Below are 12,308 nucleotides of genomic sequence, written 5' to 3'. Positions count from 1 at the left end.
ATGAGGAGATTCCTACCAGAATTCAGAGAGGGTTGTGGAGCAGTATGGGGCGAGGGGGTTCTTTTTGTTCTCTTTTTTGTACATTAAATGCCACGTTGGAGAAGGCACTCCTTTTGTTCCACGAGTTGTCTGGAATCTGATCCTCCCATGGGCATTCCATAGTAATAAGGGAATATTACATATATCTTCACGTGTAGGTTTGTGTGTGTTTGTTTGTTTATTTATTTACGTACTCCTAGGTGTGTGCTGAGGGAATGGAAGGCAATGCCAAGCTCCTGTCTGTGCAGGGGACAGGACAGCGCTCCGGGATCCCGGGATGGGGCGGGATGGCGGCACCGCGGCCCCACAGCGGGTCCGCCCGGTGCCAGCTCCGTGCCCCGGCACAGGGACAGGGCACAGGGACAGGGCACAGGGACAGGGCACAGGGACAGGGCACAGGGCACAGGATGGTGCCAGACAGCTCCGGGGCATCCCCAGGAGGAGACCCCACAGCCTCTCTGCTCAGGCTGGGCGCTGCCCAGGGAAGCTCTTCCTCACGTCCAGCTGAAACTCCTGAGCATCAGCTTCTCTGGTGCCCCCGGAGCAGAGCCTGCTGCACGCTCTGACACCTTTTAGACATTTACGGATGAGCCGTCTCCTCCCGAGGCTGCTGAGCCCCAGCTCCCTCAGCCTTCCCCTCAGAGAGGCTCCAGCCCCGCCATCACCGCGGCAGCCCCGGGTGTGCCGAGTGCGGAGCCCGGAGCGGTGCACAGCGCCGCAGGTGTGCCGCACAGGGCTGAGCAGAGCGCCAGCAGCACGTCCCGCCGCCCCCAGCAGCTCGCAGGGCGGGCGGGCTGTGAGGGGACAGAGCGGCCGGAGCGCGGCTCCCCCAGCGCGGCTCCCTCAGCCCAGCCCGGCTCCCTCATCGCATTCCCCTCAGCGCGGCTCCCTCAGCCGGCCCGCCCGCCCCGCCAGGGGGCGCCGCCGCGCGCAGGCCGCGCAGCCGAGCGCCGAGCGCACCGAGCGCGCCGGCCGCGGGCCGGGCCGCGCAGCCGCGCGCAGTGCGCGGCGCTGAGGGCGGCGGGATGGCGCTGTGGCGGGGGCTGCGCTGCTGCCGCCGCGCCTTCGCCTGGCTGCCCGTGCTGCTCATCGCGCTGCTCCTGCTCTGGTCCTACTACGGATACGTCTGCGAGCTCTGCCTCGGTGAGCGCCCCCGCGGGGCCCGCCCGCCCCGGGCCGTGCCTCGGCGCCGCCGGGGCCCCCGCGGAGCTGCGGGCGGGGGGCGCGGCGGGCCGGGGGCTTCGGCCGTTCCCCTTCTCCTCTTCCTCCTCCTTCTCCTCTTCCTCCTTCTTCTCCTCTTCCTCCTCCTTCTCCTCTTCCCCTTCTTCTCCTCTCCCCCTCTTCCTTCTCTTCCTCGCCTTCTCCCCTTCCTCCTCGTGCTCCTCATCCTCTCCTCCCGGCCCCGCGGTGTCCGAGGCTCCGAGCCCGCCGCGGTCCGTGCGCAGGGACCGACGCCTCAGCCCGAGTCGTGCTGGGGTTACGGGGGTTCGGGGGTGCTGCCCTGTTCTCCGCAGGGTTCATGCCCGACCGGGCTGGGGGTGCTGCTGTTAGCCATGAGCCCGTGTTCTCTGCGTCCCTGGCAGCAGGGAGGTGGCGTTTGAGAGGGCTGGGAGGGTGATCCCACTCTGAAAGCCAGCGCTGTTGTCATTTGATAACGTCCAGATGTGATTTATGAGCTAAACAGTAACAAACGTCAGTCTGTGCCCTGCCTTACAATCGTTTTATGTTTATATTCTGAAAAGGAAAGAAATAGGTTGAATGGGATCGCACTCAGGTGTGGAGTTGTTACAGTAGCACGGAAAACACTGCGTTTTGGAAGAGGAAGTTTTATGCTGGCTAGTAATTGTATATTTAACCTAGCAGTTTAACTGTATAGTAAGTCGTAAACTTCCCTTTGTTTTTTATTTCTGGTTTAGTGTGCTACTAGAAAAAAGTGTTGCCCATTCTCGTGCAGAGAAGAGCTGGAAGCTTGGGTTTGTGAAATTGTGAGAAGGAAATGTGGCTCCTCAGGACAGAGTGAGGCAGATAAACGGAACCAGAGGTCCCAGAAAGGGTAGTCTGAGATGATCCTGGGGCCCGAGCTGCCTTCTGGTGCTGCACAGCAAGCATAAATCAGGTGTTTGTTAGGGTTGGCAGTGCAGTAAGATCTGCTGGTTTTTTCTCAACGGGAGCTAGAATGAAATGCAGTTTCTTTGGTCTGTTTTAATCAGCAGCTTGGCAAAGTCCCCAAACACTTCATCACATTTATCCCATCTCTGAGACTGTGGGCTGTTTCCTTCAAGAATTCACATAGGATGATATCTCTGAGGTGCATGTAACTGTCATTAGAACATGTGACAAAAAACGTGGAGCATTTTCCTGAAGCACTGTCAGTCTTTTGAAATGTGCTGTGCAAGTTCAGTCCTACTGAGCACGGGCTGATGCCAGCTCTCAGTGCAGCTGCTGGAGGAGGCTCAGGTGATCTGAGTAAGGTTTGGATTTGGGCCGTGCTGCTCTGCAAGTGCTGGTTCAGTTGGCAGGAGCTTAGCTTGCTGTGTGGAATCACAGCTTAAATTCATTCATTTGCCCACACCCACCTGTTTGGTTTTGTTTTTTTTTTTTGCCCCATTTCTCTCTCATCTCCTTTATTTGCCTGTGGAGGAGTTTATCCATGCAGAAGTTGAAATTACTGAATTATTTCAGGATTTGAGCATGAACTGTTGGCCTGTGCTGTTACTTGCCAAGCAGGATGTTGTCTCTCTCCACATTTCTATCACAGCAAGGCTTGCTGAGCTGGCTGCCTCTTCTCAGCTGCTGGGAGCCTGTAAATAGTGAGTGCTTTGTCTGTAACCTTGTTTGCATTTTCAGCTGTGCCGAGCACTGGGAGTGCTGTGGGGGTGATGTCTGGGAGGCATCTCCTGATGCTGGGTTTGAGCTCTCAGTGCTGGGGTGGCCAGTGAGTCACAGGAGGAGGCCTCAGTTCTTGTTTGGTTGGTGTTTGCTGCCAGGGTGACAACAATGATCCTGCCACAGGACCTTTTATATCATTGTGTTTGTGCTCTTGTCTCAGGTAAATCCTTAGCCAGGCCCTGCTGCAGGTGTGGTCAGGAGGGAGCCAGGCAGTGCTTGTGAAAAGCTCATCATAACTTGTTTGGCAGCAAAGCAAAGGAGAAACTAAAGTTTTCCTAACAATCTTGTTTACCTGAAATTGAGACACAGCAAAGATTCGGTTTCTTTTTACATTTACATTGCTGTGTGTCAGCAATGCTCTATCAAAATATCACAGAACTCCCTGTTTTCAGTTCAAAGAAACAGTCCTTGTCTCTTCTGTTAAACTTGGATGCTGGCTTTTAAACTAACAGATGGATTTTCAAATAGTCACTACAAGAAGGCATTGAACAATGCACCTTTTGCTGGTTGCTCAGAGGGCTTCTGTTAGTAGGGGCTTTTCTCTCATTATGGTGAAGTAAGAAGGGGTTGTAAAATTTCTGCTGGTAGGTAGTGTAAAAAAATTAAGTCATTGCAATTGCTGGCTTGGTCAAAGCTGAGAAATTTAGAACTTTTTAATCCTGCTGATGCAGAAATGCTTTGGGACAGTGCTTACAGTGGAGGGTCAAGACCACCTGGAGACCAGCAGAAAGCAGCTGCAAGTATGTGGTGAATGCAGAGAGATACAGCTTGGACAGTGCTAGAGGAGGCCTGGTGATCTTATCCCTGTCACTGGAGGATTGCTTTTATCATATTTCTAATGCAAAATATACAGAATATATTCTATAAGCATGGAAAACACAGCACAAGGAAGAGTGACTGAACATCTTGCTGTGGGTGTGTGCGTGAGTGAAGAAGACTTGTTATGGATGCTTTAGGTTTGATGCTGTACTGTGGGCTCTCTCTTTGCCTCTTGAATTTGAACATTTTTCCTAAAATGGCTGTATTTCACACAGAAATGTTAATTCTCACAAACTTCTCTGGGATTTATATTTCCTCTGTGGACACATGGTTTTTTTTCTTTTCCAGTGACTGTGAGCAACCCTGTGGAGAAAGGTATGTGTGATAATTTATTATTTGCCATTCAACCCTCGTGTAAAAGGACTCACAATTGTTCTGGCTGAGATATCAGAAATATTTGCTGTCATTTTTTTAAAGCTACATCCTCTTTCAGTGTTTCCTTCCTGTGACTGCACCCTCCTGAGGTACTGAGCATGCTGCACCTCCTGGGTGCACTGGGAAATGCTCTGTTTAGTCACAGTCTGGGCAGAACATGGAAAGGCTCTGATCCCTCTGACTCTTTCAGGAAAAGCTGTGTGTGTCTAAGCACACCCACACCCCTCTTCTCCCTTTCCCTTTCACATTTCCAGAGCTGTTTTTACAAGCCAAACAGAAAACACTGGTTCCCATCTGCAGCCCACCTGGCTTTTTTCGCTGTTCCATTTGATCTTTCAGTGAAAGCTATTTTGGATAAGCTTTCTCTCTCAGCTCTGGTGCCCACTGACAGATCCTGAGTCACAGCACAGTAGGATTGCTCAGTGACACTTCAGACCAGTGTGTTGGTGGAGGTAATGGCCATGTGCTAAGAATAAGGAGTCAGTGGCTGTTTTAATATTTTTCTCCTTTCCTGGAGGTGCTTTGGATGCTTTTGGCTAATCCAGGTGTTCTCTTGGTGACTTTCTTCTTTAGGGGTTATGAAGGACAGTAGGTGTAGTGTAAGCTGTTCCATGAAGAGCAGTGCCAGCTGACATTTCAAGATTATCCAGTAAATTCTCTTTCCCCTATAGAGCAGTTCTAATTTTTGAAATTGCTACAGAGAAGCTGCAGAAAGCAGGATGTTAATGACTACTTAGCAGAAGAAAGTTAATTGTTGCCTAATCTGTTAGTGCATCTCCAGGTTAGCTTCCTCTAATGTGCTGATAGATTTATCTCCTTCCATATTAATTAAAAATGGCTCAGCTCCACCTGTAGTGTGAGGATAACATCTCAAACCAGCTTGGAGCACAAGAATGACTTAGCTGTGATTCACAGCTCCTTCCCACAGTCCATCACATCCTTGTGAGATGTGTCCCATCATTTCCCATCTCATTAGAAAGTCTCACTGATGCATTTGACCTTTTTTACCAGTTTTCACACAGGAAAAGAAGTGTTTTGACATAGTTAAGAAGTGTTTGAATTTTAGATTTCTCTTTCCAACTAGTTCTTTTAATCTTGCTTTCTAGAATTTGAAGCTTAAATGAAATGGGGGAATGAGATTGTTATTGCAATGAAATGATGTGTTTAAATAAAACTAACATGTAACTTTGATAATGCCTTAATGAGTTGAGTTTTAAAGTAGTCTGGGCAGCTGAAGGACAGCTCCTTTGGCTCCCTGTCCATGGAATGCCTGCTAATGCCAAAGGCTCTGGAATCAGGTTTGCACGTTGAAGCAAGACTGTTCTGACACTGGCTTGTCTGCAATTTTTCCTCAGTAATTTGAAACCCTATTTTGCTCAAATTGAGGGAAATTTTCCTGATTTATTGTATCAACTGTGGCAAATGTAAAAGGTGTTTAATAAGAAATTTGGCTTTTTCTGGTGATGTAAAGGTTACATTATTTCCCTCAGTTCTTGCAAGAAGAATGTGGGGCAAGAGTGGGCAGTGCACACTCTGCTTCCCACTGCTTTTAGTAACAACTGAACCCCAATACTGGGAGGTCAGAATTCACCTTTACACTGCTCAGCAGCAGCCAGTTCTGCTGAGTTTGTGCCTGGGATATGGGGAAGAGACAGGAATCCTGTCATTCCCAGGGATACGGGGTTGTCACCTGCCCTGTGGGACAATTCTCTGTGCTGACCCTGAGCCATAAGGTTTAGCTGGACTGCAATAATGGGTGGCACTGGATGGACATCTGTTTTTTCCTTCTTCTTCTTTTTTTTTTTTTTTTATATTGTTGTGAAAATTTTTAATTATGCCCATCATGGATGAAACCTTTCCTTAATAAGTCATTACTCTGTTTCTGTTTTTTTCTTTTCTCGTTTTGTTTTTAGTGGCCTATCTTGTAGTATTCCATATTCTTTTTGTGCTCTTTGTGTGGACGTATTGGAAGTCTGTTTTCACTCTCCCAATACAACCAGGCAAAAAGGTAAGAGAGCCAACACCTTTCATTCCTTGCAAAACAAAAGAACAGATGTTAAAGAGAACTCAAAAATCCTTCAGTCTAGTTGATCTGAAGAGGAGAGTTAGAGGCAAATGTGTCTTAATTCTTTTCAACCCAATATTTACTTTGTCATGTTGCTTGGATTACTAGATTTACATTTTTTTTCATATTTGGTTTTACCTCTCTATGAAATACTAATGGAGCACTCAGATTGAGGCAACAAAATGAGGTCAGTATTTGTGTGGCACTCCAAATATACTCAGGCTTGCTCTGATCCTGATTACAAGAATGTAAATTTATAAATAACAAGTAATCCCAGTTTTAAACATTCGAAAATATAAGGGTTCTTGCTCACTAGAGAGATGCTGAATGTGTTATAAAGGAGAGTAATGGTATTCATTGAGGGCAGCAATAGGAGCAATTCTAGTAAGTCGTTTTATGAGCCTTAATTCCACTTTTTCATTTCTTATTGCTGGGTCTCTCAGTATTCTGCCTCTCCAGCACTCACTCCCTCCCTTTGTCTTCTTAACAACCACATTTTCCCACTGATTAGCCTCAGGAGCAGGAGGTAGAAACGTTTCCAAGCTGACCCGTGTTTGAGATGCTCTCTGCTGACGGCTGCTCTGGTGCCTCTGCTTGCAGTTCCACATGTCCTACGCTGACCAGGAGCGCTACGAGAACGAGGAGCGGCCCGAGGTGCAGCGGCAGATCCTCGCCGAGATCGCCAGGAAGCTGCCGGTGTACACCAGGACAGGGAGTGGAGGTCAGCTCAGCACGGAGCCCAGGCCCACCCACACACACCCCAGCAGCCAGGCTGGCACCCAGGGCATCCTGCTGACCAGCAGCATCCCAGGCACCCACTTACTGTAAATGCAGGCGAACCCAGTGGGAAGAAATGACAATGTCTGACTCAATTCAGAAGGCTGAATTATTTCCTTATTATAACTATGCTAAAATACATTAATATACTATGTAAAAGCAGGATACTAAAACTACATACTACTTTCTCTGACTCTAACACAACTCGTGACCCTCTCGCGCGAGTCCAGACACAGGTGGGTTGGATTGGATTGGATTGGATTGGATTGGATTGGATTGGATTGGATTGGATTGGATTGGATTGGCCATCAGGCTCAAACAATCCTCACCAGAATCCAATCAAGCACTCACTCCAGGTAAACAATTCTCCAAGCACCTTCCCCATAGGAAAAACAAGGAGCAGAAATAGAAATTGTTTTCTCTTTCATTTCTCTCTGTGCACCTCTATGAAAAATCCTGAGAGGGAGAGAAATGTGCTTGCCACACCCACTGACTCCTGCTCTTCCTTGCTCGAAGGGAAAACAAAAAAAGCCTTGAACTCTCTAATTCAGTGCAGTTCCAGGTGCTGCCTTTCAGAAGCAAGATGTTACCCTTTGGATTTACAGTCTGAAAGCCCACATGTGCTGTCTGTATTTAGAAATAGTAATAGAATAATCAAATCTGTCATCATTTTTACTTAAAATGAGTCTGGCTGAGAGATGCAGGACATACTTCTGTGACTAGTTTTCTGGACTGTGTTTAGTGATTAAATGCCTGCTGCACTCCTTTCGCAGCTTAAAGAGATCTGTGTTCATATTGGAGGCTCTGACCTGCTCATTTCTGTCAGGCAAGCCAAAGAATTTTGAAGCAGAGAACTGGATTAAAAAGGGAATTATCAAAATGAAGTGTAGGTAGTAAATGTGGATGCAAGCATACAGCTTTGGTTTGTCACTTTTGAGCTGGCTCTATGGGTTAGGGTATGTTTGGGATAGATGTTAGGAAGGAATTCCTTCCTGTGAGAGTAGTGAGGCCCTAGCACAGGTTCACAGAGGAGCTGTGGCTGACTCTGGATCCCTGGAAGTGTCCAAGGCCAGGCTGGACAGGGCTGGGAGCAACCTGGGATAGTGGGAAGTGTCCTTGCCCATGGCAGGGGGTGGAACAAGATGCACTTTAGAGTCCCTGACAACCCAAAGCATTCCATGAATGTATGATTTTATGCTTTCACTGATTGTTGCCCCATCTGCAAGTCTCTCCATCAGAACTATGAGTGTTGCTTAGCTGATTGTGACCTGCAGCAAACACCAGGTCACATGCTGAAGTGAGAGAGGAAAGAAAAAGAATAGTTAGGAAATGAGCACAGTCTCAACTAATGCATGAAAAGTAAAGCACTTTTCCATTGTCTTGTGTTAATTTGTCTCTGATTCCAGGGATTCGGTTCTGTGACAGATGCCAGCTGATCAAACCTGATCGTTGTCACCATTGCTCTGTTTGTGCCATGTAAGTCACAGGTTGTCCTTTACCCAGGTGCAGTCACCACAAGGTTTTGGGAGTGGGCTGCTCCTTCATCTTTTTACACAAAGGGGTTCCCCAGGGTCTGTTCCAGTTGCAGCTATTAATGCTCTAAGGCAGAAATCATTTTCATGTCTCTTTATCAACACAAGGTCCTTGAAGACATAGTTGGTCTTCAAACACTAAGAACTGTTCCATTTTAAAATTATATCTACCTTAAAAAACTTAAGAGACAGCATCATTTTGAGAATTTGTTGTGTAGAAACCTCACAAAAATCTTTTTTTGCTGTTGATCTGCAGCTGTTAATGAAGTACCAATTAAAATCTTACATATTTCTTTTTTGTCCTTTTGCAGGTGTGTGCTAAAAATGGATCATCACTGTCCATGGTATGTCCTAGATATTGGTTTGTGGTTTTCTGAAAAGAAGGGCTACTTAGATATATTTCTGTATGCCTCACATGTCTGTATGCCTCTCACATTTTAGGCCATCCATCTCTTTAGTTTGGGACACTTATAAAATAATTGCACTTTGAAATTGCCTGAAATTAAATTTTAACAAATCATTCACATTTGCTCCATAACCCTTGTGTAAAAATGCTATTATATTGACAAAATTTAAACCCCAACTTCTAATTCACTCATTAACTACTATTCAAATTTGAAAGGAGCTCTAGCTTAGCCTTTCCTTTGGGCTCTCAGTGTTTCAGCTGCACTTGGGGTGCTTCCAATAACAACACTTGCATGTGGATTGTTTCTGGACTGGTGCTGGTCAGAGACAGTCTGTGCAAAAAGCTGCATGGAATAAATGAGCTTTACACCTTTCAGAATTGCTGCCACTACATTTCTTAAATTCCTCTTTTTCTTTAAAGAAAAAAAGGAAGATTTAAGAATTCAGAAACGACACCAAACATTTCCCTACCTGAACCTTCCTGGTGATCAAAATTGTGGAGGATTTTCCAAATCTGAGTTCTGACACAAACACCCACTAGGGTTTTTTGTACATCCCCGTGTTCCTTTCTAGAGCTGTCCTGTGCAGGGAGAATTCTCACTAAGTGTGGGGTTAATTGGGCTGTATGTAAGCAAACAGGCAGGGGTGAGGTGGCTCCTGAGGTTTGCAAAGGAATAAAGCAGCACAGAACTCCCAGCTCTGATTTCCTCGGCAGACAAGAAGCAGACAGGAGGAACGAGCTGCTGCCTCTGGGACCCATTTACCTGTGGTACCAGCCTTAAAACAATTCCAAACCTCTGAGCTGTGCTTCTCCTCGGCCCCCGGGAAGGGTTGGAGTGGAAAGCAGAGGCACCAGCTCTGTTCCCTTTCGGCCACTGAGGGGAGCTGCTCATTGGCAAATTCGGTTGTGTGATCCAGGGCTTTCAACCCCCAGAACTGCTCGAGCTCTTTGTGTTACAACCACTGTGTGCTGCACCAATCCTGATTTCAACTTTGCTTTTGTCCTCCAGGGTGAATAACTGCATTGGATTTTCTAACTACAAATTCTTTCTACTGTTCTTAGCCTATTCTTTGTTGTATTGCTTGTATATTGCTGCAACAGTCTTCAAGTATTTCATTAAGTATTGGACAGTAAGTCATGAAATCCGGTTACTTTTCCATCTCCTGTCAATCTCGTGGGCTTTAGTGACTCGTGGTGCTTTGTTGCTCTCAGGCAGTGGAGGGGCTGCATTTTCCTGGGAGGTGTTTCCTGGGCCCTTTGGGAGTCCACTGCCTGTTAGATGTCCAAAATGAACAGAGCAAGAAGACAGTAGCCTTCAGGAATTTCAGACTGTAGATGATTTTCTGGCAGAGGAGTTCTATTCCTTCCGTTTCCTTGTGTTTGCCTGAGTGTCCCTTGGAAAGTTTGGCATTGATGTGTAAGATCCTGGCAATGATTTGTACATATTTACTAAATAGAAAAAAATGGGTCAAAACCCCTTGTTCATTTTCTAACTCCCATAGGCCTCCTTTCTCAATTTAAAAACAGTGACCCAAAGGAGGCCTTTATGCAGTTACTGCTGGTTGTTTCTATGCAAGCAAGAGCAGCTGACAGCTCCAGTAAGACACTGGTCTCTAGTTCTGTCCCCTCTGCTCAATAACTCTGTATGTTTGAGTTCAGGTACCTTTGCTGTGCACCAGTTGTTCCCCACGCTCAGCAAGGCACAGCCCTGAGCCCAGGAAGTCCCCAGAGCCTGCCTGTGTCACTGCTGGGCACTTCTGGCACCTGGCTCTTCTGCTGCAGAGGGAAAGAAGCCTTTCTTCTGCTTGGAACACCCCACTTTGCTTTTAAACTTTCCCCATCCATCTGTGCTCTAACACTCCCCAGTAGCTGCAGATGTGGAGAGCAGGTTTCTCTGAGCTTACCTTGAGCAAGGTGAAGAATTTTAATGTATGCACAGGAAACTCAGCAGAACTTAAAACAGGGCTTCAAGAGCCCCTGCCTGTTCATTTCCCACAGGCACAGGGTGCTCTTCATGCCCACCTGGACAGCTGTGATGGGCTGGCTCAGAGCCATACAAGGGTTAATAACACCCCACACTCTTTGTGCTGTGGTACAGGAGGGGAAATGAACCACATTCATTTCTTTGTCTCTTTTTCCTTTATATAGTAATGTCCACTTTTGTCTGTAGAAGTTTGAGAACTCCCAATAGGAGTTTTAGAATTATATTTCTAAGTACAAATAATTTCCATCTTTAATTTGTTCCTATTGCTTTCCTTTCCAGGGTGAGCTGACCAATGGACGTTCCAAATTTCACATCCTTTTCCTTCTCTTTGTGGCAATCATGTTCTTTGTAAGCCTCATGTTTCTGTTTGGCTACCACTGCTGGCTCGTCAGCAGGAACAGATCCACTCTAGGTAAGGCTCTTCTGTCTCTTCCTTCTAGTAAGACACACCAAAGGTGCTGTAAGAAGAAAAAAAGAGAAGAAAAAAGGCATTTGTTCTATTTCAGTACATTCCCGTTGGTTTATGAGGGGAGGAAGACTTAAGATGTTGGTACAAGCTGCAGAAAATTGTCACTGCAAATGAGCTGCATTTATTAGTTGGTGTGACAAAAGCTTTGTTAGGGAAACCAAAGCCTTAAAGTGTAGAAGTCCAATTATAAATGTGTTATGCATATGTAAAACTACATTTGCTGTGAAATGAGTACAGCTTTTGAGGAATAATGGTTTGTTACGCTCCTGTGCTGGAGTGCGCCCCTATCAGCTTGGTGAGCTTGGGAAACCCAGTGTCCATCTTTACTGATAAAGGCAAAAAAGTTGTGACTGTAAAATCAAAGAAGTTATCATCTAAAATTGTATAATTTTGCCAAAATTTCTTTGCCTTTCCTCAGATAAATGTTCAGCTTTCAAAGCTTTTGGGATAAAATTTTGTAACAAAACAGACACTATTGAGAGTGAGCAAATATTCTGATTTTATCAAGTTATTTACTTCAAAAGTCATTTCATGGGGCACTGAAGCTCATCTATCTCAAAACATCAGACCTGTGCAGCAGCTGAGAAGGGAGATCAAACTGTTCCTAAGGCACTCAAGGCTCTTCTCTCCTTTTCTTAATTTTATGCCCCACCAGAGCCCAGAGTTCATTTGCATTTGTTTGTCCCTTTTCATTATAACATTAACAAATGCGGTGACTTAAATCTGGAGTGCCACTTCTGGAATATGCACTGAACACCAACCTACTTCATTCTGCAGTTTTTTACTATAAACTTTTCCCCTCTGAATTTCATCAAGTCCCACAGGAATATATTTTAACTGCATTCTCTGGATGAATTGTGGGTTGGTGTGACTGTTCTCTAGCTTCAGTTGCACACCAAATTCCTGCCTTCAGTTGGAAAGTCTTTATAGGCTTTGCAAAATGGGGAGAATCA

At 46.2% G+C, this 12,308-nt stretch overlaps 2 protein-coding genes across 7 annotated transcripts in view; one reads left to right on the top strand and one right to left on the bottom strand.

Annotated features, from left to right (window-relative positions):
* The window catches only part of ZDHHC15 (zDHHC palmitoyltransferase 15), a 189,200-nt gene that overhangs the window by 167,560 nt on the left and 9,332 nt on the right, over window positions 1-12,308 (top strand). For 4 of the 6 annotated variants that reach the window (XM_085571022.1, XM_085571023.1, XM_085571024.1 and 1 more), the window contains 7 exons: window positions 4,036-4,062; window positions 6,036-6,130; window positions 6,788-6,908; window positions 8,371-8,440; window positions 8,808-8,840; window positions 9,912-10,032; window positions 11,166-11,298. In XM_085571022.1, coding sequence (XP_085427148.1) covers window positions 4,036-4,062; window positions 6,036-6,130; window positions 6,788-6,908; window positions 8,371-8,440; window positions 8,808-8,840; window positions 9,912-10,032; window positions 11,166-11,298 — 600 coding nt within the window. Of the gene's footprint in view, window positions 1-1,039; window positions 1,183-2,720; window positions 2,850-4,035; window positions 4,063-6,035; window positions 6,131-6,787; window positions 6,909-8,370; window positions 8,441-8,807; window positions 8,841-9,911; window positions 10,033-11,165; window positions 11,299-12,308 lie in introns of those variants that run through there. The other 2 variants (XM_021525273.4, XM_085571021.1) reach the window with 2 other exon arrangements.
* The window catches only part of UPRT (uracil phosphoribosyltransferase homolog), a 34,761-nt gene continuing 23,978 nt past the window's right edge, over window positions 1,526-12,308 (bottom strand). The window contains exon 8 of the mRNA XM_085571026.1: window positions 1,526-11,344. The gene's annotated coding sequence lies outside the window, so the exon portion shown is untranslated. The remainder of the gene's footprint in view (window positions 11,345-12,308) is intronic.

This window comes from Lonchura striata, chromosome 4A (genome assembly GCF_050655825.1).
Source record: "Lonchura striata isolate lonStrDom1 chromosome 4A, ASM5065582v1, whole genome shotgun sequence".
Classification (NCBI taxonomy): domain Eukaryota; kingdom Metazoa; phylum Chordata; class Aves; order Passeriformes; family Estrildidae; genus Lonchura; species Lonchura striata.
Note: the sequence above shows the minus strand (reverse complement) of the source record. Positions and strands in the feature narration are given on the sequence as shown.